The sequence below is a fragment of the Ictalurus furcatus genome, chromosome 19 (assembly GCF_023375685.1).
Source record: "Ictalurus furcatus strain D&B chromosome 19, Billie_1.0, whole genome shotgun sequence".
In the NCBI taxonomy this organism is placed as follows: Eukaryota; Metazoa; Chordata; class Actinopteri; order Siluriformes; family Ictaluridae; genus Ictalurus; species Ictalurus furcatus.
In genome coordinates this window covers 19,509,384-19,534,207 of record NC_071273.1, presented here as the reverse complement: position 1 = coordinate 19,534,207, position 24,824 = coordinate 19,509,384, and the positions used below count along the sequence as shown (strand labels likewise).

Genomic DNA, 24,824 nt, shown 5'->3' with positions numbered 1-24,824 from the left:
GTATACGGGTGTAAGTAACAAAAATGATCCATTTGATGAATATTCGGAGGAGCGTGCAATTTTTCAAAATTACCGCAGATTTTTCGGCAGATTCGGGCCGAGACACATCACGTGACGTCATCGTGACGTACATTCAGCCGAAGCTCTCTTCGATTCACGTGCGTCGAACACGAGTACAGCTAAAAAGTCTCATTTACCAACAAACATCACTGAGAAAGACCGCGCAGAACTATTTCGTACGATTGCGATTTCAGCAATTCAAGTAGTTTTCCACAAAAAAAAAAAATTGAAAAAAACTTTTGCAAATTTTGAAAAAAGTCGCGGCAAAATCGAGCGTTTTTCTCCGCAACAATCACAAAAAAATCTCCGCGAAATCCTTCACGGACCGATTTACACCTTCCACCTTTACTCAAACGTCGAAAAACCTGTATCCTAATCGGCATGTAAGAATCAGAACGCGCAGCTCTGTAGCTTGACGTCTTTCTTTCGCGCTCACGGGCGATCTGTGCGGACAGAGACGTTGGACACGGAGAAGGAGAAGCGGCTTCGTACCAGCTCCTGAGTCTCGGAGCGAAAGAAGGAGTTGACGCCGATGATGAAGGGTGTCGGGGTGCTGAGGACTTCCAGGAGCTTCCCGGGCAGGATGGGGACGTAGGTGAAGCTGAGAGGAAGACAATTCAAAGGCGAGACATTTTGAAGACAAATTAAACAGCACTTTTCGTTTGGACAATTACACTTTCAATATAAGGACAAAACTGCTGTTAATGTAATCGTTACCCAGCCCTGATCCACTGCACTAATAAAAAACTAAACAAACAGAAGTTACAGTAAAATATCATCTGGATATGTTATGACTTCCAACTGTCAATAAATTATTTCATAAGAACGGTTATTCCCAAACTTCTCATGCCAAGAATCATGAGTGAGGGAGTTTTATCATGGTAAACAAATGAAATACTTTCTCTTTCTCTCTCTCACACACACACACACACACACACACACACACCTGTATTTGAGTGGGTACATGATGGCCAGCAGAGCTCGGCAGGCGTCGGTGAGCCGCTGGTAACTCTTGGACAGGAAAAGGATCTTGTGCTCGGTTAGAGCGGCGCAGAACAGATAGAGAACATTCACAATGCCTGCACGCATACGGACAAACAACAAACCTGTGTGGTCAACAAGGCGTTTCCACCCACAGAACTGTTCGACGTTTTTGGTTTTTCGCACCATTCTGTGTAAACTCTAGAGACTGTCGTGTGTGAAAATCCCAGGAGATCAGCAGTTCATGAAATATTCAAACCACAGAGATGCCTTTTTTTTTTTGGTCTGATGTGAACATTAACTGAAGCTCTTCACCTGTACCAGTGTGATATTGTGCACTGTGCTGCTGCCACATGATTGGCTGATTACATGAATCTGTAACTGCACGAATGTGCAGGTGTTCCTAATAAAGTGGACGGTGAGTGTAGTCCCACAATTTAATGCATTGATATGGATTTTTATTTTAGATTTTTATTTTTTTTTTAAAGAAATGATTTCATTCTCAAAAGTGCTCAGCTCTTTCAGTAAGTGTGCTCAGTGTAGCACTATTTCTGATCACCAGAACAAGCCACTGAAAGCAACTGCTGCTATTTTCCTTCTAATATTAGTCATAACCAATTCCGGTTAGCTTAACTGCACATACATGTGTTTCTTTAAAGAATGCACGTCGCAGATTCTCTCTTAAAAAAAAACAAACAACATTATCATCTGGCAGCTCAGTGAGTTTAAGTAGTGAGGACATAAGTAATTGTGTTTTGTTTTTTTTACATGTTAGGCTTTCACATAGAAGAGCTCCTTCCTACTGCGCAATCCCATATTTCACTTTCACGCACGTGGGTCTGCTAAATGCCAGGCTCTAGGTTCATGACGTGGGTGCAAACAGGCTTACCGAGCTGCCGGAAGAGCTGGGCCACACTGCAGCCGCTCACAGGAAGTGAGTCACTGATGGGCGTCTGGATCACCTGCCGGTCTCCCGCCCCCAAGGTGATGGTCCTCTTTACGGACAAAGTAGTAGGCAGATAACAGAAGGAGAGAAAGAGAGAAAATGAGAAACATGCATAAGCATAAGCATATGAGGCTGAACAAGTCCATGAGAGCACAGATCCAAGAGCTCCAGGTTAATGTGTGTGTGATCGTGTGTGTGTGTCTGTGTGTGTGCGCGCAGTGGAGGGATTAGCAGCTATGCTACACACAGCATGTCATGCCATTCACCGGTTATCATTAGCAATCTATTTTGAAGCATGAAATGCACTGGCAGCCTCGTTTCTGGATTACGATCTTCAGCACACAGCAGGTCCATGCAAGATTAGTTTACATTCCAACAACACAGATCATCAATCTTTCTTAAAAAAAAAAAAAAAAAAAAAAAAAAAAACAAACAGGACTTCATTTTTTTTCTCTCTAAAGGATAATGCTATACATGATAACTACTCAGGGCTGAGGGTGTCAAAACAAAAATTATATGCATAATTAAACAATGAAAATGTATCAAGTATTATAAATGTTAATTAAATAATAATAATAATAATAATAATAATGTTAATTAAATAATTTTTTTTTAAAGTTCCATAAAAACTAAACTAAATACAATATGTTTGCTATATGTTGTTTTTACACCTTTATTTAATTATTTCGTTCATTTATTTATTCATTTATCAGAGCATTTCTTTTGGATGATTATATATACATAAAATATATGTATGTGTATGTATGTATGTATGTATATTTGTTTATATGTTATATATTATTAAAAAAAACACATACATACGTACGCACAGCGTCAAGCTTCGTTAATCAGCTGATCCGAATATTCAGCTGTTTATGCTTTGGCAAAACTGTTGAAACTGAAAACGAACTTTAGAAAGCACCAACCGTTCACAGAACAGCAAGGCGTGACGTGTGAAAGCGTAAGTTTTATCGCCATCTTTTACAATAAAATGGTGGCTAAGATGATGAAGTTGATGATGTTACTTTTGCCTGAAAACGATACAGAATCCCATCGTGAAATGGGAAATTTGATTGGAGGATTTGGATTTTACTCAGAGCTCGCTTCTCAACCAGTTTCCCAACTTGAAATGGTAAAATCGAGCCGATTCTGTAAGAAACACCTTGAGGAGAAACGCAGCTCCAACTGACCAACTACAATGACCGAGTAGTGACATCGAACACATTACGTATTCATTTATGTTCATCCATCAGTTCAAAACCATCTAGAATACACTATACGACCAAAGGTTTGTAGACATCTGACCATCACACCCATACATGGGCCTTCTCCAAACTGCGGCCACAAAGTGAGAAGTGGCATACTAAATTTCCCTTCACTGGAGCTACGATTCCCAAATATGTTCCAGCATGACGATGCCCCGTGTACAAAGCGAGCTCCATGAAGACGTACTTTGCCAAGGTTCGTGTGGAAGAACTCGGGTGGCCTGACACAGCCCTGACCTCAACCCCACTGAACACCTCTGACCTTCTCACCCGACATCACTGCCTGACCTCACTACTGCTCTTGTGACTGAATGAACACGAATCCCCACAGCCACGCTCCAAACTCTAGTGGAAAGCCTTCTTACAACAGTGGAGGTTATCATAAACAGCAAACAGGCGACTAAATCTGGAATGGGGTGTTCAAATAGCACATACCGGTGTGGATGATCAGGTGTCCACAAACTTTTGGTCATGTAGTGAATATTAAGAGAATGAAGCAAAACTTGAGGAGTAAAAATGATTTACTAGCTTCATGATTTAAAAAAGTAAACGTGATCACTGTTAACCTGATAAATTCAATTAAGGCCAGCTATGAAAGAAGTAAAAAAATTAAAATGTTGAAACAAACAATTCAAAATACTATTTACATTTTTTTTTCTTCATGAATTTATTATTTTACAGTTTAATTATGTACATAATTCATTGATTTTAGATCCTCAGCCCTTCATAAATAACAAATAATATTAGTTATTAACCAAATGACAAGGTTTTAATAGCAATGTTTCAGCTGTCTAAGAGCTTCATACTTCACATTATTCACACTCATTATTAAACGAAACCCCGGAACATGTCACTTTAATGCATTAGAAATGACACATCTTTTATTTTAATGCCTGTTAATATACTAGTAAAGCCCTAGGGACATCTCTACACATTTACCCTCATTAGAAATGCTAGGATTGATAAAGATATATAAATATGACCCTCTGTACCAGCTAGCCTAATATTATTAGCATGAAGTGTTAAACTGTTAAACTAACCAACTAGCTAAAGTTAATCACAGGTAGATTTGACAGGGATTTCAGTATATCCATTAGTATAAGCATACTGTGTGCTGTTTATTTATTTATTTAACAGTTATAGCATCACCCGAGGTAAGTTAGCTAACCCACTAGCTAACCGGATTTGATTTCAGTCTCAATTTATATGTACAAATTCTCAAAGAATAATTTATTTAAGTTAAAAAAAAAAAAAAAAACTATACTATAACTATCATAACAAACATTCGCTAGGGTAGTTAGCTGTAATTAGCTAGTGACTCAGCAGGAAGCTGAGTAATTTAGCCAGCTAGCTAGCCTAGCACTGAGGTCCAAAAACACCTCAGCACTTAGTCACCAGCTGAGCTCCATGAATCAAGTTGTGTAAGTTTGTTTGTTTTTATTTGAGAAACTGAAAGAAAGTCTCTTATTTAAAAGGGAAACTGTCAGCTGTATGCTGTGGTAACAAGGGGAAAAGAAAAAAAAAAAAAGAAAGAACAAAGCAAATGACAAATTATTTAAACATGAAAGTGTATCAAGTGTATGGTTACTTATCGAGAAGAAGGTGAATTAAAAGAACATCCAAAATCTTTACAAATGTTAATATGAGAAGGAATACGGGGACCAATTAGCATGGTTTCATGCTAACATTGTACCTGGATTATACTGAAATTCATATCTTCCCATTTAGCCTAATAACTCATGAGAGGCCCATGGGACACCTTTAGACAGACAGAAAGACACACACACACACACACACACACACACACACACACACACACACACAAAATACCATGTCCATCTATCAGACACAGTGTATCAGTATGATTGTGGTTGTTGTGGCTATGAGCAATAAGCTAGCAGCAGCAGCACATGCACGCCACACCACAGCAATGGCACAGTGAGGCTCGAGACGTTCTCCAGATCCCCTACATGTGATGTGAAGAGATCGGACTGGTTCCCGTAAAGCTGAGGGTGCCTTTTAATTGGAGGAGTGAAAGCCTGAGAGAGGGAGCAACACTGGCAGTGATAGAAAGAGCTAAAAACAAGCAAATCGGTCGTACCAAGACGTCCTCTCTGTCCTCCTCGCCTGGCTAGATTAGCGACACGTGTGCATGCACATCGCACATACAACACACACACACACACACACACCAAAAAAAACACCACAGGAAAGCACAGGAGTTAGATACACCAGGGTTTTACATGAAACAGAACCAAAAGAAATACATTTAAAAAATGAAAAGCAAAACAAATCTGACATGAAAGAAACGTGACGCTCAAACGAGTCAAGACAGGAAACTTAATGAATAACTGCTGATAAAACGTTAAATAATCACACATTTTTATACCACAGTGACGTACGGTCGAATCGGATTAGTCAGAAGAATGAATTTTCTATTAAATACATAGAAATAGCTCCGTATTACGTATTAAACAAACAAAAACATATACGCTGTTGAGATTAGTAAACGTTTTTGGAAGGAGTCTCCAGTGTCAGTGAGTTTTCCACCATGGGGAAGACTTCAGTTTGCATTTTTTGGTTTCCTGATAACATAAAAATGTAGTTTTCTTTACGCGTGTGTTTAGAACTGATAGAACGTAAGCGATAACAGGAACGAACTTGTATTCTGTGGACGTTCCACAATATTAAACGTAGCTATAAATGGATAAACAGTACACTGTTGTTTAGTAGTAGATTAAAATAGGGGTAAGTAAATTGAATTGAAAACTGCTGTGGTGTAAATAATCATTCAGGTTTGTAACAGTAACTCATTACACCACACCTGTTGATGATTAGTTTCCAATAACGGCACATCAGGTAGTGTTTTATACCTTACATAGAAGGCTTGACATGATTTATTTTTGTTTTGTTTTTTTTTTTTAAAGCTGTATGACTCTTCAGGATTGCACAATAACGGTTGTTGGTGTTAAAATGGACTTTCAGTAAGCTGCGACTTTCAGGTTTGGGGAAAGTGTACAGAAGAAAAGTTCCCCTAACACCTCAGCTCTGGCAGTGGAACAGAAAAAAAAAAAAAAAAATTAAATAAATAATAAATTTTTAACAATGCGGAGTCACAATGGAGATTAAATGGATTTGCCGAGTCATGGTGCTAATAAAGATCATTTTCATTTTCTCTTACTCGCCCTACATCCTCTTCTCTCTCTCTCTCTCTCTCTCTCTCTCTCTCATACACACACACACACACACACACACACACACACACACACACACACACACACACACCCTTTCCCCCATTTTATCTCACTCTCTTATCTCTGCTTCATATGACGCATTCACTAACTGCTCTTTTTTTTCCCTAAGTGGAGGCAGATGTGTGTGACGAGACACGAGCTGCAGAAATGAGCTCGAACGAAAATAAATAAATAAATAAATAAAAGTCGTCAAATTTTAAAAACTTGCTAACTCTCCTTGCAGCAGTCCTGAACGTACGACGGTTTCTGTTACAGGCTTCTATATACGACGGGGCGGTTTGAACCCTTAAGTCATTTTATCCAGCTAGATTTGTTGCAACACTTTAACGTCGCCATGAAATCAAAACCTGATTTTGATGGCTTTCAGTATGAACATGTTCGCCTTAAGGTTTTCTATAAGCTAGCGTTGCTCCAAAACGGCGACCAAATTTGCATTCAGAACTGACAGTTTCTCTCTACCACCGATACGGATTGAGAATTTTGATGACATCGTTCTGCACTTCAGCTTCTTGTCGGATATTCAGTCCAATCAAACGCTCTCTAGAATCTGAAGTGTCCCCGCCCCCGACAGTTGCATCCCTGCGTCCAGCTGGCACACTATCCGTAATGAATAGTATCCGAGATGAGAATTAGTGTGTCCCAAATCGTAGAATATTGAAACGAGTATCCCGAAGGATACTATTGGACGTTCTACTAGTTCCGGTAGATATTCGAAGAGTGGCCGCGTGGACACTCTTTCAGCTAATATTGCCCACATCTCCTTGCGTGAGGGAAGAAGGAATTGTGTGGCGGTTTGCGTCACTGAATTCAAGGATGCGTTTTAGAGAGGTGTAAATTAAAACGGGAACGATGATATCGTATAAATTATATAAGGAATAATGAATGATCACGGTCACGGCGTTCTCTTTTCTGGGCAACAACGTGTTCGTACGTCCTAGTACTTGCATACTCTTCATACACACTCAAAAATATATACTTTTTCTTCACACAAAAAAAAGTACATACTTTTAGTACATAGTATAAGTAGGCCGATAGGGACTCAGGGCAGGTTTCGTGTCCGTGAGGTAAGCGAAACACTATTGGCTATTTTAAAAGGGGGAGGAGCCACTCGATGCGTCTCAAGGCACATCATGGGGACTTGAATAACTTCTACATCTAAACAAATCAGCCTCTTAATGGAAAGGGACTATTCATTTTGATATGTTTGCATAGCGCTGCTGTATAACGCTGTCACAAAGCAGCTTTACGGAAATTTGGACAAATGTTTAGATCCATAACGGGCCATGAGGTGCAGAAGAATAATGAGTTTTACAGGATTTACAGGATGTTCATTACGAGCAGACTGTGAATAGGAGTCTTTATGATTACAGCAGCAGCACTGACGTATAGATTTACAGTATCCAGGTGAGATTATCCATCCAAGAACGGGATGATATACTGGTCTTGGGGAGTGAAAATCTTTAGAACATTCATGTGGGAACATTCAGAGTAGAGAATTAAGTAGGATGGTTCTCAGGTATGAGCGTATCAGGTGTTTTAAACCACCTCAGTGTCATTATTATGCAAATAATATCTGCTCAGTGGTGGTCTCGTAGTGTTCGTGGATGACGTAAAGGGATGTGTAGTGACCTACAATGCTAGGAACACCTAGGAAAATGGCTAATGAGTGTATACGTGTGTGTGTGGGTTTCAGAGACAACGCAGCCTGCTTAGACACTGATCTGCCATCCCGTACATCCACCCCTACTGTCTGCCAGGACATGATCTAATCAGTGGCTTCTGCAATCCTGCACGTGTGATTTCTGCAGTTTTTGAGCATACATTAAGAGTTACATTTTTTTGATTGGCTGATTGGATAAGCGCAACATAAACAGTGAGTGAACGCAAACTGTAGCAAGTTGGGGGGGAATAACAAAAAAAAAACCACATCCAGGAAATCAAAGTTATTAATCGTCGACAGACAGAATCGTGATAAGAATCGTGATTGGCTAAAGCTGCGAATAAAAGGTCGCTGTTACCTGAAAACAACCCAGCAGCCAGTCAGATAAACTACAGACTGGGGTATCGTTTATCTGTAACACACAGGAGGAGGGTTTAAACTTCACACACCAGGAAAGTTTCATTTATGAGTCACAAAGTGAGAACAGGAGCCAATGTACACATTATACACATGGTACAGGTAAAACGGGGGGGGCAATATTAATGAGAAAGTGGTCTGTACACACACACACACACACACACACACACACACACGTACTATGGAGTATGAGAGTGGTATATAGGATGTATAGTATAGTGATAGTAATCTTTCACTATCTGTGTGTAATAGCACAGTTCACATTGCGCACACACACACACACACACACACACACACAAGAAATGGAGACATTCACTTCAAATCAGGATGAGAGAAAAAGGGAAAGAAAAAAGAAGAAAGAAAGAGGGAGAGGGAGGATCAGTAACTCGGTAAAAAAAAGTAATTGAGAAAGAAAGGAAGGAAGGAAGTGGAGAGGAAGAGCGGGAGAGGATCAATAAGTCAGTAAGAAAAATTAATTAAGGAAGAAAGAAAGAAAGAAAGAAAGGAAGGAAGAGATGGATGAGGGAAGGAAGGAAGGAAGGAAGGAAGGAAAGGACAGAAGGAAGGAAGAGAGAAAAGGGAACAGGAATAGAGAGAGGAAGAAAGAGACGGTAGAAGAGAGGGAGAGGATCGGTAACTCGGTAAGAAAAATGAATTAAGGAAGAAATGAAGGAAGGGGAAAGGAAGGAAAGATGTACAAAAAACAAAGGGAAAGAAAGAAAAGACAGAAAGAAGGAAGGGCAGATGAGAGGAAAAGAAGAAGGAATAGAGAGAGGAAGAAAGGGGGAGAGGAAGAGAGGGGAAGGATCGATAACTGAGAAGAAAGTCATTAATGATGAAAGAAGGAAGGAAGATACAATGAAGGAAAATGTGAAATAGACAGAAAGGAGAGATCAAAGTAAAGGAAAAGAGAAGAAAAGAAAATGAGAAAGAAGGCGTAGAAGGTGAAGAAGAGTAGAGAGTGAGGGACAGCAGGACACCTGCACTGGACATGAGATTAAAGCAGAGCTGCTGAAGCTTAAAACCTTAATTACAAATATGATAAAAACCAAAGAATGCAGTGCTGTGCGTAAGTATTCACCCCCGCTGCTGTGAAAATGAGTTCCAGGCTGAAACAATACAAAATGGGGGAAGTTTAAGGGGGTGAATACTTTTGCAAGGGCTGAATTAATCTTCAAAAAGAGGAGATGATGTAATAACACAGCACTCGACCTGTTAGCACTGCAATGATCTCCAGCGCCTGTCAGCTGCAGTCCAGCTGTGCAGCATGACACATCACTCACATGTTGGTGTAGCTGCGTGGTGCGATGGGCACACACCATACTGTATGTGTGGATATGTACACTGTGTGTGTGTGTGTGTGTGTGGGTGTGTGTAAATGCAATCCAGTCTCACCTGAGACCCTCCAGCGATGGGAATGACGCAGGTCAGGAGATTCCCGATCACTGTTTCCAGCGGAACATTGACGTGCTCCACATGTACGGTGTAGATGAGTCCCAGACAGTTCTGTACAGAGGCAGTCACGGCTCAGCGCCACAATACAACGTTACAAAGCACTGTGTGTGTGCGTGCGTGCGTATGAGCGCGTTAGTGTGAGTGTGTGCGTATGTGCGCGTTGGTGTGTGCGCGTGCGTATGTGCGCATGTGCATGTTGGTGTGAGTGTGTGCGTATGTGCGCGTGTGAATACATGCGTGCGTATGTACCCGTTAGTGTGAGCGCTTGTATGCGTTAGTGTGTGCGTATGTGCACGTTAGTGTGAGTGTATGTGTGCGTATGTGCGTTAATGTGCGCGTATGTATGTGCGTAAATGTGCGCGTGCGTGTATGTATGTGCGTATGTGTCTGGTAGTGTGTGCATGCATGTGCGTATGTGTGCGTTAGTGTGTGCGTATGTGCACGTTAGTGTGAGTGTGTGCGTATGTGCACGTATGTGCGCATGTGTCCGTTAGTGTGTGCATGCGCGTATATATGTGCGCATGTGTCCGTTAGCGTGTGCGTGCATGTGCGTATGTGCACGTTAGTGTGAGTGTGTGTGCGCGTATGCGTGCGTGTGAGTGTGTGTGCGCGTATGCGTGCGTGTGAGTGTATGCGTGCGTATGAGTGTATGCGTGCGTATGTGCGCGTTAGTGTGAGTGTGTGTGCGCGCTCACCCTGAACACCTCGGTGTGGTCCAGGCGGGACACCACCACCAGGCTCTTGGGGGCGTAGAGCTGTGCTGTCTGGATGAGATCAGGGCTTTCATCCTCATCTGCCTCGCTGGGCTCTTCCTTCTGCAACTACACACACACAAACACACACACACACACACACACACACACACACACACACACACACACACACACACACAGAAAACTATATGATATGAGCTGAATATTGAGGTCTGAAGGACTGACATTTTCCTATGGCTGCTTCTTTCTCACACTCACTCTCTCTCACACACTCTCACACAGTCCCTCACACTCACACAGTCCCTCACACTCACACAGTCCCTCACACCGTCTCACTCACTCTCACGGTCCCTCACATTCTCACCGTCCCTCACAGTCTCTCTCTCACTCTCACACAGTCTCTCTCTCTCACAGTCTCTCTCACTCTCACCGTCACGCTCACACAGTCCCTCACACGGTCACTGTCTCTCACATTCTCACCGTCCCTCACAGTCTCTCTCTCACTCAGTCTCTCTCTCACTCTCACACAGTCTCTCTCACCGTCTCTCTCTCTCTCACCGTCACTCACACCGACTCCCTCACACGGTCTCCCTCACTCTCACTGTCTCTCATTGTCTCCGTTTTTCTCTCATTCGCTCTCTGTATCCATCACAGTCTGTGTGTCTACGTCTCACTCTCTCGACGTCTACATCTCACTCTCTCTACCGCTTATGCTGTGTCTTGCTCTTTCATTATCTGTCTCTCTCTCTCACTTCCTCACTGTCCCTCTCTCACTTTCTCTCATTCTCTCTCTGTATCTTTCAGTCTCCTTGTCTCTCGGTGTCTGTCTCACTCTCTCTCTACCTCTTATGCTATTGCTCTCTCTCTCACTCTCTCTCTCTCTCATTCTCTCTCTGTCTTGGTGTCTCTCTTTCTCTCCCTCTCTGTCTTTCTCTCTGTCTATTCTCCCTGTCTCTCTCTCTCTGTGCCTCTCTATGTCTCTCGTTCGGTCTCTCTACCTCTTACGCTGTTCTCTGTCGCACTCTTTCTCACCTGAGGGTTATCTACAGTCTCCCAGAAGGTGAAGCAGGCACAGTAATGGCGTTCTGAGTTGATGTCTGTGAGGACGGCCACGAAGAAAGAGGGAGGCTGTCGCTCGGGGACCAGCTGCCATCCGCTGGGCTGACAGAACTGGCACAGACATGGAGCAAAAACAGTGACAATACATTATCAGTGTTATAACACACTGCACAGAGAAGCAGCGTCTCACATCGTGTACTATACAGTACATACAATGTAGTCTCTATGTAGGTGGACAACGTCTCAGATCCAACACTAACCCTTCACGCTGAAACGACAAGTAACACCCCGGTACCTCTCGGTGTACCAGCGTTCTCATTCTGTGACGTATAAAACTGCAAATCCCTCTGACGGCTCCGCCCACTACTTTATTTTTCACTGGTGTTAGTACTCCATCCAAGTATTAATAGTGCACTACATTATACTAAAAGCACACTCCTCACACATAAATAAAAAGATCATTTGAGATTTAAAAAAAAAAAAAAAAGCATTGGTATTGCAGTCGAAGCTATGATACCATATGGAGATATGATCCCAATATCGCCATTGGTTATCAAGACTTTATTTTTGGTTTCGTGGGTATCATGTGTCAGTGCTTTTATATACCTCCAATATTACCCACTGTAACAGGATGTCAAAACCTAGATTATCAGGAGCTCATCTATAATTTCAGAATAAATGAATAACTCTAGCCGATGAAGTCGCACTGGCTGCTGTAGTCACAGTACTTGATATCGAAATATTTTTAAAATATAACCATCCACAGAGCATTTAGGGGGTTTACGAGGCTTATTTAAATTGTGAGAAAGAGCACAATCGCAGTAATTCTCAGTAGATCGTACGTGAAGCAGTATGCTATCGGATGTGCGTGTGTGCGTGTGTGCGCGCGTGTGTGTTGAGTACTCACCAGCTCGATGCCCTGGGGGAAGGGGTTATCCTCCCAATCCTTCTCGGGGAATCGCTGGAGGATCCGACCTTGACCTTCACTTCCTCCTGTGCACGCGTGCACGCACACACACACACACACACACACACACACACACACACACACACACACAGTCAGGCAGATGCTCAAAGTGTTTCATCTATAACAGTACTAAACACTGCTCCACAAATCTGCCCTGTCTACAGATACACACAGGGGGATGTGAAGTGATAACAACAGCAAGAATGACGTCATGAACTTTCCTTTAGTGAAGACATGACTACACGCACGTGTTAGGAGGAAGACCGTGTTCCCTACAGCTCGCCCTAGCACACAGACGCCACCACACAGAGCGGATTTCAATTCCCTAATTTTAGTTCGCACTTACAACCTACACTATTTACATGCAGAAATAGAAAGATCTCTTATCCTGTGTTTTAATAACCGCAGTCAACCTCTGAACACTTCCAGGATCCTCTCAGTTTTAAGACTCTGCTGAATGTGTCCTCAGTTCTGGATTGCAGTCTTGTTGCAGGACACACCCACTTTTCATAAAACAGAGTCTCCCTACTCAGAATCTAAGGGGGCACAAACTTTTGCACCACGCTGTAGATCTCTCCTTATGCCTTGCTTTGATGTGCCTGTTACTGAGCACACTGCTGACTGAAAGGCCTGCGTTGTGTGTGGAGGAACAGTGAGCATCAGTGTGTGTGTGTGTGTGTGTGTGTGTGTGTGTGTGTGTGTGTGTGTGTGTGCGTGCGTGCGTGCATGCGCGCATTTACAGAGCTGAAGTTCTCTGCACCAGTCTAAAGGAGTTACAGTGAGTGAAGTGAGCTGAAGTAGGGCGTGGTGGACGCACGGGCCTCTCTCTTTCACCGACACCACACACACACACACACACACACACACACACACACACACACAGAGACAGGTGTTTGACACGGAGCAAACAATCCCTTAGTGAATAAAATCCCGAGTGTATAAGAAGCTCAGAAACGCAGGTATGTTTTATGTAAAATTGCGGTCACACAAACATGCGTCATGCCCCGCCTCCAGTCTGTGAAATCACCCTGATCATGTGGCAAGCGCTATTTACTCAAGCATGATTCAGACATGCTGAAAAGCGTTCAGTCACACAAAGCAGGAAGATAAGCGCAACCCGTCTGTCACGGACACACACTGGTGGTTACTACACGTCCCCGGAGACGTCACACTCTACAGTAAGGATATCTGCACGCTCTAAAGGAAGTCTCTCACGACGCTGAATAGTTAACAGACTTGGTTTCCTTCTTCTACAACTAAAAAGAACGATGGTGCTTTCAGAGGCACCGAATAACCGAAAAGTCCGCTGCACTAGAGATTACGCTTGATGAAGATGTCCATCACCTCTGTCTGCTTTCTTCGATTCACAGGGAATCTCTACCGAACAAATCAGACCTTTACATCATACAGCATTAATATAGCGTTCCTGTAAAGGTGCAATCGTTGACCAATTTATTTTTATTTCTTACTAGTGCAAAGATCATGGAACAATCTGTAGAATATGGGATGATAACAACGGTTAAAGTTATGGCCTCGGCACACAGCTGAGAAAACCCGTTTGGAAAACTGCTTTGTGGCCAGACTTTGTTTGCGTTTACATGGGTCTCTTATTCGTCATTTATTTACAGAGGGTATGCATTGACGTCAATTTCCCGCCGGTACACGCCCCTTCGGCTGGACTGAGAGGCAATAATCTTTATATAGGGAAAGCTGTGAATTAGCTTAAATTAAAGGCAGTTGGACTCGACAGCGACTCTTATAACTTGCCCAAGAACCCGTGGTCCATGGACGTCGGCATGTGGCCAGAAATCGGTTTTCCCCACATTTATATGTATCTGAAGCCTTCAAGGTGGGATTTGTTGGAGAAATTAAAGTGACAAGAACGCCAATAAACATTCTGGTTGTATGTCCAAATATTTTTAGTTTATTCTATAATTTTATCTGGTAAACTGTAAGCTAGCGAGTCCTAGTTTGTTTGTAGCGAACGCTGCTTCCACTTCCTAACGGTATATATTTGTGAAGGTAAAACAGTCAGAGAATGAATGATGAGTCCCCGTTATTCATCAGTGGAAATAGGTAGCATTTAAAAAGAAATATGGATTCCACAAATGCCAAAAGAGCTTACACTTACACCACGCGACTTAGCAAAATAGGACTGAATGGTTTTTTGGCAAAAAAGATAAAAAGTTAGCTCCGAGTTCTTGTTGAATCTGCTAGCACAGTCGATCACACAACAGCTTTTTCCGCCATTTTAGATTTAGCTTTTTTAATTTTTTTTTTTTAATGTGTTCTCGTGGAATTCACGCTGTACACAAACGCTGCCGCTCAGTGGGCGTGACCGCAGCGAGTTCTGGCTACCGTGAGGTCACGTGCATACCCTCTATATACACACTATCCCAAAACCTCTTCACTCCGCCCCCATCTCAGGCTGAAAACGGCAAGGTCCCAGCGCAGCCAGATAAATCACACTGTGCTTTGGAGAAGAAGTAGAAAGAAAAAAACTACACCCATATACCAAATCAAGTAGGTACAATTTAAAAAAAAAAAAAAAAAAGACAGCGATGGCACTTGTGAACATCCGCATAAATCCTAATCATCATCATGTGCTGAATTGTGTGTGCTTATAGTGTTGTAAATCGTCTTTCAAGCAGCTGATTGGCCTATCTTTTAGCTAGCAATGCTAATAATGCTTAGATAATGCTAAAAGCTCAAAGAGCCCATTAGAAAGGGGAAAAAAGTACTTTTAAAATGCCTTCATTTCAATTTTATTTATATTTTATCAATCTATTTATTGTTTAAATCAAATATTTATATTTTATCTTGTTATTGTACAGTTGTTACAATGTGCATTGTGAAGAATTATTTACTTATTTAACAATTTGAGAATTGTATTATTATTATTATGATTATTATTATGATTATTATTATTTAAAAATGTCGACAGTACCACGTCTTTGAGGAAAATGAATTCCTCAGGCCAGGAATGCCAGGCTTCTTTGAATAGATTCATTTAGCGGCTGCTCTGTGATTTACAACAAAATAATACAACTCAAGGCCAGGTATTAAATTTGCCTATGCAGAAAGTTTCTTAAAACTGCATCCCCGTATCTTAAAATATGGAAGGTTTATTGTAATTATGACACTTAACACAGGAAAGTTGTTTTCAACTTCAAGATTAGCATTCAGAAATGCCGTCGAGCAGAAAACCCTTTTTTGGCATTCGTTTTGAGTACCTCACTGCCTTGAATTCTGTTTATTGGCTTTTAGCTTATTTGGCAAATTTCCAGCCATCCTGGCTTATATCCAAATTAATGGTATAATGTTTATTCTCACTGTCAGTAGCTGTTCCTACTTTAAGCTCCGCCTACAGAAGGTTCGACCTGAGTTTGTGGTCAAGTATGTTCCCACCCATCCTTCAGACAAAGTTTCTCACTAATGTCTCCAGGCATGTAATCTCATTAGAGATCACTTCTGGCCATGCATAACTACTCGCCAAATAAAGCTCACAATCAAGTGCTTATTCCTGCAACAACTCCTGTTTATACAGTTTCCCACACACAGCTTTGCTGCTGTGTCCAAAAGTAGTAGTATTAGCAGCAGCATTAATAGCAGTAGTAGTAATAGCAGTATTAACAGTAGCAGCAGCAGTAGTAGTATTAGCAACAGTATTAGTAGTAGCAGTAGTAGCAGTAGCAGCAGCAGTGGTAGTATTAGCAGTATTGGCAACAGTATTAGTAGTAAAAGTAGTAGTATTAGCAGCAATAGTAATAGTATTAGCAGCAGCAGCAGTAGTAGTAGTAGTAGTAGTAGTAGTAGTAGTAGTAGCAGTAGTATTAGTAATAGTATTAGCAGTAGTAGTAGTAGTATTAGCAGCAGTAGTAGTAGTAGTATTATTAGTAGCATTAGTAGTAGCAGTAGTATTAGTAGTGGTATTAGTAGTAGTATTAGCAGTAGTAGCAGTAGTATTAGTAGTAGTATTAGCAGCAGTAGTAGTTGTAGTAGTATTAGTATTAGTAGTAGCAGTTGTATTAGTAGTAGTATTAGTAGTGGTATTAGTAGTAGCAGTAGTATTAGTAGTAGTATTAGCTGTAGTAGCAGTAGCAGTAGTAGCAGTAGTATTAGCAGTAGTAGCTGTAGTAGTAGCAGTAGTATTAGTAGTAGTAGTAGTAGTATTAGCAGTAGTAGCTGTAGTAGTAGCAGTAGTATTAGTAGTAGTAGTAGCAGTAGTAGTATTAGCAGTAGTAGCAGTAGTATTAGTAGTAGTAGCAGTAGTATTAGTAGTAGTAGTAGCAGTAGTAGTATTAGCAGTAGTAGCAGTAGTAGTATTAGCAGTAGTAGCAGTAGTAGTATTAGCAGTAGTAGCAGTAGTATTAGTAGTAGTAGCAGTAGTATTAGTAGTAGTAGTAGCAGTAGTAGTATTAGCAGTAGTAGCAGTAGTATTAGCAGTAGTAGCAGTAGTATTAGTAGTAGTAGCAGTAGTATTAGTAGTAGTAGCACTGTTATTTGTGTAAACAGTTTGTGGAAATTTAAAAAAAAATAACGCAAAAAAGCTCAAGTATACAAAAAACCTTGCCTTGGGTAGTCTGTGGTAAACTTGGGCACCTCTGCTTTTTTTTTAGACTCACATTCAGTAATCTTCCTACAAAACTTCCCATTTTGTTGTATTTTTGACACATTCAGCACCTTATGGTCTGATTCTCAGAAGAGGTGTAGCTGATCCAGAAACCTCATTAGAATCGAAAAAACACATATCATTGTAATTTTTAATCTGTGACTACTGAACTTGGGAATTCCCTCGATTTCGATGGCTGGACGTGTGGGAATAACGACCATATATCCATAAACCCAAGCCAAAAGTCACACCCTGTGAAGTAAGAAGAATATTCTATGGCTGTCGAAAAGAGAAAGTCACTCTGGAACATGGCCAAATGAAGAAAGAAAGGAGAAAAAGAAATATGCAACGACAGCTGTGATTCAGAGCAGATGCAGACCTCAGTGAGAATGATGGATGTGTGGTTAGGGGCTGGATTGCTCCAGAATCTGAGATGATTCATATGCATGGAGATAAACCTCAGTGTTTTATAATAACTGAGGAAATCTGCTAGAAGAAGGACCATCGCTGGCTTCGAGCCGGAGCTCGAAGGCAGGAAATTCCATGCTGTCCCAGCGCTGGGTCAATGACATGGATCCTGCTTGCTTCTGTGAACTTTGGGAGAAACATAGGAATCGTATTATACCCTCATCAAGTTATACAACCAATAATCATGTAGCAGTCATGGGAGAATACATAATATCACACAGATACAGGTCAACGTTCATCAAACACCAGAATGAGGAAAATCAGGGACTTGGCGTGAACATGGCGTGATTGATGGTGCAAGATGAGCTGGTTTGAGTTCAGAAACTTCTGACCTCATGCGATTTTCCCGTACCCTACTGGTGGTGTGAAAAACAAAAAAAAACGTCCAATGAGCAGCAGTTCTGTAGGCAGAAATGCATTGTTAATGAGAGAGGACTGAGGAGAATGGTTCAAGCTGACAGGAAGGCTAGTGTAACTCAAATAACCACTCTTTATAACCGTGATGAACAGAAGAACATCTCAACAGGCTCAGATGTTCCACTCATGTCAGCCAAGAACAGGAATCTGAGGCTACACTGGGTAAAAACTCACCATAAAGATTGTGTACGACATCGGTGTACAGGTGAAGCGATCGCTAAGTATACGTGGGTGTTGATTTACAAAATATGGTCTCAGGTGAAGGTCATAGTTGAGGTTAGCGGAATACAAGCACCAGAGGTGAAGCTGGAGACTGGGTGCTGGACAGGATGTCTTATCTCAGGTTGTTTCTTTTGCTTTGCTTGTCTTATTCTGAGAAATGATCCTCAATGTAGAGGAGTGAAACATTTCCACTGAAAAACATTTCAGTGGGCTCTCATCAACCATCACCATCCATCCATCCATCTTCCTCTCATGTTCTTCTTCGTCTCTCCGATCCCAGAATCACTTCCCTGTTCCCAGAACTCTAGGGCACAAGCTTTCATTTTCACTCAGCTCTTCCGCTCCCAAATATTGCTGCCGAGTTGGCAGGATGCCTGGGTACACTTAAGATTCCCGCTTAAGCACAAAGCATGCAAATGGCTCTCACAAACAAATGGAAATAACCTGCAGACTGAATCCGAGAGCGCAGAGTTCACAGAGCTCAGGACAACTCTAAGGTTTTAAGCTCATTTTGGAGGATTGTAGAATTTTAATTACATCTCCATTGGACAGTAAGGCCAGGTAATTTTTTCCTGGATTTTGTCCTTTAAACCCAGGTGATTTAAAAACTGTTACAAAGAGCTGACACTGAAGACTCCTCCCATAAATATTAAATAAACATCACCTTACAGAAAGCTACCACTAGTGATGTCATCGCACAAACGAGTCAGGTCTTTGATAAGGTTGAGAGTCGACTCACATATATTACCTTGTTTTTTTGTACGTGTACGCGATACTGTTACACCGCAACTGCTTTATTCTTGTCAGAGTTGCTGTGATGTGTAATGTAGCTTTTGTTAAATAAATAAATAAATAAATAAATAAATAAATAAATAAAACTTTAGTTTTCTTGTCCGTCTATGAGCGTCCTCTGCTGTTGAACAAAACGGCAGTCAGCTTTTTAGGAGCTGAGAGAGTCAGCTCGTACTGACGAGTCAAATGATCCGACTCATTAAAATCACTAGCAGCTACTGTAGATCGATACATACAGCTTGTATATATCAGGGGCAGGACAAATGCATTGTAGAGAGCATTTGATTGGATGGAAAGTGGATGAAAGCTAGAATAATTCCTGGGAAATGAATGGGAATGACGAAGTGCGGCACCGAGAACTGGCACGATTACGTGTGAAACATAAAAATAAGTCTTACGTTTGTCACATATAAATTACAGCACAGTGAAATTCTTTTCTTCGCATATTCCAGCTCGGCAGGAAGTTGGGGTCAGAGCGCAGGGCTAGCCGTGATACGGCGCCCCTGGAGCAGAGAGGATTAAGGGCCTTGAACCCCCGACCGTCTGATCAGTAACCCAGAGCATTAACTGTTCAGCCACCAGATGCTTTCACTCCTGTTATTCTGTTTACCCGAAGTTCGAATCAGAACGAAATTGATAGTTTTGGTTCTTGGTTTCACACTGCACATAAATAAAGCATACATAAAAAAAAAAAAAAACCAATGTCTAAGAGGCGTCGAAGAGGTCCACTGCTGGGCGTAATATCCGCTGTGCATAACAGCACCAAAATAATAATTTAAAAAAAAAAAAATATGGTGTGTCGTGTTGTGTTCTCCATGCACCTGAGATTACATAAAATGAACGCGAACGCACCGAGGTTCGATAGAATTGAATCGGAGCTGAATGTGATTCTGCATTCTCACTTCCCGGAAGAACCGCACTAAACAGGAAATCACACCAAGGTCCGCTTCAAATGGACTAAACACTGTGCACATATGGGTTATATAAGTACTAGACCTACGCAGATGTAGACAGTAAGTAACAGCCTCCAAATCTCTCAGCTAATCCATTACATCTCTTCCAATTAAACTAATAGCCACAATCTGGGGAAAATCTATACCTTGGACCAAACCTTTTATTTAGGAATCAATTATAAAAAAAAAAACAAGTTGATTTGCACAGTGAAACTCTGCAGAAGTTTTAAAGTTTCATAGCTGGATAAGGGTTATGAAGACTGGCTTGAAGAGTAACGCTCAGCTCTGTTGAGTCATATGAGCGCTGAGGAACTTTCCCTACAGAGAGATCTGAGAGAGAAACACAGACCACACAACTCCTCTTACCGTACAGCAGCTGAAGTGAAACTGCGGGAAGGCGATTAACGTATCAAAGTCAATATGGAGATGGAGGTCACAAGGTCCTTCTGCTGATATCAGCAATGAGGAACCCAAAACAATCAGAAAAGTTCCTCCGGTTTTAAAGCGGCGACTAGAAGGTTAAAATCATCCTGGCAGGTGTTCGAGATTGCAGCTTTCAGTTCTGTATCGGAGCCGGTTTCCCTCACTTGTGTTTTTGTTCCAAGCGCAGCACACCTCTGATGATCGACGTTCGTATCGGGAATCGCTCACAGATCCCACTCATCACGATGGCTATCGAATTGGACAATTTAAATGTCTGTCGGAAAACACGGTGTCTACAGCTTTAAGAGCAACCTGGAGTCTGATGTCAGAGCAGAGCAACAAAACTTCTGTCTCTGAAGCGTCTTAGCTACTGTTGGACACGTTTCCCAAACAGATAAGGCCGTGAGTATCTTCACTCGCAAAATAGGAATGGGGGTTTAATTCGAGAATATAAAACACCTGCTGCTGTTCACCACAGGAGCACATGAGCTTTATTTACAGCAGTGGTCACCATCACTCTTCCATGAGATCCACCTTCCTGCCCGTTTCATCTTCTCCAATCAAAACCTGTTGTAGGTGATCGAGAATCTCTTTTGGCAATGAGTAGATGGTCAGGTGGGTGGACAATTATGGTTGGAGCTAAAGTCTCCAGGAAGAGGGCTGGTGACCACTGATTTAAAATTCAGTCTTGCAAGCATTCATGACTGAATTTTCCTCTTTCGGCTGCTCCCATTTCAGGGTCGTCACCGCGGATCACCCAACTGCATACTGATTCTGGCACGAGTTTTACGCCGGATACCCTTCCTGATGCAACTCGTCCCATTTTCCAGGCTTGGGATTGGCAGTGAGAGTGAGAGTGCTCTGGCTTGTGTAACCCTCCATTGGCTGGGGTCGGTTCCCTGACTGGGCCACAGCACCACATGCTAGCCACTAGTTCACCAGGAAACCAGACTGTCTAGCCACACCCCAATTCTTTCCTTGAGGCAGCATGACTGCAGCAATACCCTGCTCACAGATGTGGTTTAGACTCTACTCCCCTCCAAAGCCACGAGCAATACTACCAATACGGCAATCCGCAGCACAATAGGACGATGGTTCATTGTGCACAATTTCACAAGCCCAAAGGAGAATTATGGGTACAAGTCAACACCATCTCGAATACTAATCGATCCGAGTACCCACACCCACGTCATATCAAATTAACCGGTACCATTTTGATTGTTGGACTGAAAGCAATGCTGCGTTCAACTAAAAAGGTTGCAAGTCATAATTTCAGACCTCCTACTATGAACGACCAAAGAAAAGACCACTCGAACGTGGAACTCCTGCTCAGGAGCTCTCGACTCTGACGTTACTCCGAGTTGAGCACTTGACTTCCCACGTCCTGGCTGAGTCAAATGCAGCATTAATTCCACGTGGAAATGAGGAATATATTTACGGAAATGTGACTATCACAAAATCCTATAATAGCGCAACTTTTCCACATCTTTCAGCCGTACTATAATACAAGCTACACGAGTGTGAAGATGTAACTGTATTATGCCAATCAATTACACTAAACGGAGCTGAATGATCGGACTACGATGACGGAAACCCTGCACGTGAGCCAAAACCGTGTGTGATATAGTCGCTGGGTTTGTTCCTGTTCCAGCAGGGTTTTCCCCTCTCACCTCAAAGCCTGGGACAATAAAAGAAACGGGATTCATTCATTGTCACATGGCTTCTCACTTAAAATCACATGAACACAGAGGTTGAGGAACTAGTAAGTCTAGTCAGGTGTGGTTTCAAACCGGAACTCATCTGATGCATTAATCAGCCCCTATTGCAGGAAAAATAATAACGAGACGTGGCATGTATCCTCGTCGGCCTCAGTCATACTCGCTTGAATTCGACTTCCTGATGACCGGAGCTACGGGAAATCTCAATCTGTCGCTCAGGTTATGCAACACAACACTGAGCTGATAAGCAACACAGCACGTACAGTATACAAGTCAGATCGAGCGTCTCATCCTATAATAACGGCAAATATTTGCGTTTTTAACCACCGTATGATGATGTTGGTAATAAGACCTAACATGATCTAGTTAAATCACTGAACACAAACAATTCACTAATCACAACTGTAGTAGATTTGGACCGGCTTACTACTAGGGGTGCTGGGTACATATTTTCTTTGGTACTCATCGACACTGGTACTTAATCAGAGATGCTTTATTTAGCTCTGTTTGTGTTTCCCTGGTTTAAACAGTAGCCATGAAAAGTGCACACTTGCATGTCCATGTACTAGGAGACTTCTTTATAATGTTAGCTAGTTCATTTGAAATGAAACGCATTAGTTAGCTTGAGTCGAGTAGGGTCGCGGTGACGAAGAACAAGTTTTGTTTCATGTCAGAAGAGTGTTTCTGCACAGCTCTAACACGGTTTTGTCTTCGTTTTCTTGGAATCGCTCGTTGTCAATGATGACAGAAACGATACCGTTTGACATCAAGCGGTTTTAATATGAAACGTGCAGCCAGAGATAATGACATAGCTGATATAGAAAATTAATGAACACCTGAACAATTATGACTTATATAGCGCTTTTATCCAAAGCGCTTTACACTGTGTCTCATTCACACAGTCACACACACACCAATGGTAGCAGAGCTGCCATGCAAGACCATGCTTACTTGCCATGGGGAGCAACTTGAGGTTCAGTGTCTTTCCCAAGGACACTTCGGTATGTGGAGTCATGTGGGCCGGGAATCGAACCACCAACCCTACGATTAGTGGACGACACGCTCTACCACCTGATCCACAGCCACCCCAAATGGCTAAAATGGCTAAAATACAAGCAGCGTGGCACGGAGACTTATACATATTTATGAGTATCTGGACACAGTGAGTGTGTTTCTGAAAGTGGCTTCTTTCTTTTTCTCTCTCTCACACACACAGTGAAGGAATGAGACCACAATTGTGCTGCTGTAAAAGTAAGCAACAGGCCTACAGCACTCACCCTGATTAAAAGCAGAGCAAACCCAGTTAAAAAAAAAAAAAAAAAAAAAGACCAGCACAGGCAGAGACCAAATCTCATTCTCTCAGACCAGAATCTCTTCAGCCCTCCCATCAGCCCACACCCACCCCCCCTCACCCCACCAGCCTCCTCATCAGCCCCCACCCCATCAGCCTCCCTGCTGACCCCCACCCCCCTGCCCCACCAATTTTCCCCAGCTCTGCCCTTGGCCCTCTATTGGTCTCCTCATTGCTCCCCATCAGCCCCCCATCATTCTCCCCATCAGCCTGCCCATCACCTCCGAAACCTCCCAACATTACCCCATCAACCCCTCCATAGCCCTCAACATAATCTATCAGCCCAGTATCGCCCCCCCCAACCTTCTCCCCATCAGCCTGCCCATCACCTCCCAAACCACCCCACATTACCCCATCAGCCCCTCCATAATCTATCAGCCCAGTATCGCCCCCCCATCATTCTCCCCATCAGCCTGCCCATCACCTCCCAAACCACCCCACATTACCCCATCAGCCCCTCCATAATCTATCAGCCCAGTATCGCACCCCCCATCATTCTCCACATCAACCTCCTCAATTTCCCCTGCATGTCCCTTGGCCAAGGCTAAGCCCTCCCATTGCCCACCCCAATCATTCACAATCAAGCCCCTCATCTCCCCCCCCAATCCATGAGTCTCCCAATCATTCTCCACATCAGCACCTCTATGGGGCTCTCCTTTGCACCCCATCAGCCCCCCGGACCTCTAAATCAATCTCCCCATCTCTCCCCCCCATCACTCTCAGAATCAGCCTCTCATTCACCTCCCAATCCACTCCACATTACCCCATCAGCCCCTCCATAGCCCTCAACATTATCTATCGGCCCATTATCAGCCCCCCCCCCCATCACTCTCTTCATCGCTCTTCCAGAGTCCCATGCTTAGCTCTTGAATCTGCTCCTTTGATCAACCCCATAACAGCCCCTCGCCTTTCCCTCATCGGTTTCCCCACTGTCCCCTCATAAGCGCCTCATCCACCCTCCCATCAGCCTCCTCAATGCCCTCTGCTTGGCCCTGGCTCTCTGGGTGGATGCACAGGGAGAGAAACTTCATCTGCCAAAGCAATCTCGCTGTTCTTTGGGATGACCGTGAGTGGCGTTTTCTTTGTGCAAA

At 42.6% G+C, this 24,824-nt stretch overlaps 1 protein-coding gene across 5 annotated transcripts in view; it reads right to left on the bottom strand.

Moving 5' to 3' along the window:
* The window catches only part of sbf1 (SET binding factor 1), a 70,217-nt gene that overhangs the window by 34,497 nt on the left and 10,896 nt on the right, over positions 1-24,824 (bottom strand). For 2 of the 5 annotated variants that reach the window (XM_053650840.1, XM_053650843.1), the window contains exons 2-10: positions 12,718-12,803; positions 11,784-11,921; positions 10,734-10,859; positions 9,979-10,089; positions 8,525-8,578; positions 5,354-5,383; positions 1,931-2,036; positions 1,007-1,139; positions 553-661 (exon numbers count right to left, since the gene is read on the bottom strand). In XM_053650840.1, coding sequence (XP_053506815.1) covers positions 553-661; positions 1,007-1,139; positions 1,931-2,036; positions 5,354-5,383; positions 8,525-8,578; positions 9,979-10,089; positions 10,734-10,859; positions 11,784-11,921; positions 12,718-12,803 — 893 coding nt within the window. The remainder of the gene's footprint in view (positions 1-552; positions 662-1,006; positions 1,140-1,930; positions 2,037-5,353; positions 5,384-8,524; positions 8,579-9,978; positions 10,090-10,733; positions 10,860-11,783; positions 11,922-12,717; positions 12,804-24,824) is intronic. The other 3 variants (XM_053650841.1, XM_053650842.1, XM_053650844.1) reach the window with 3 other exon arrangements.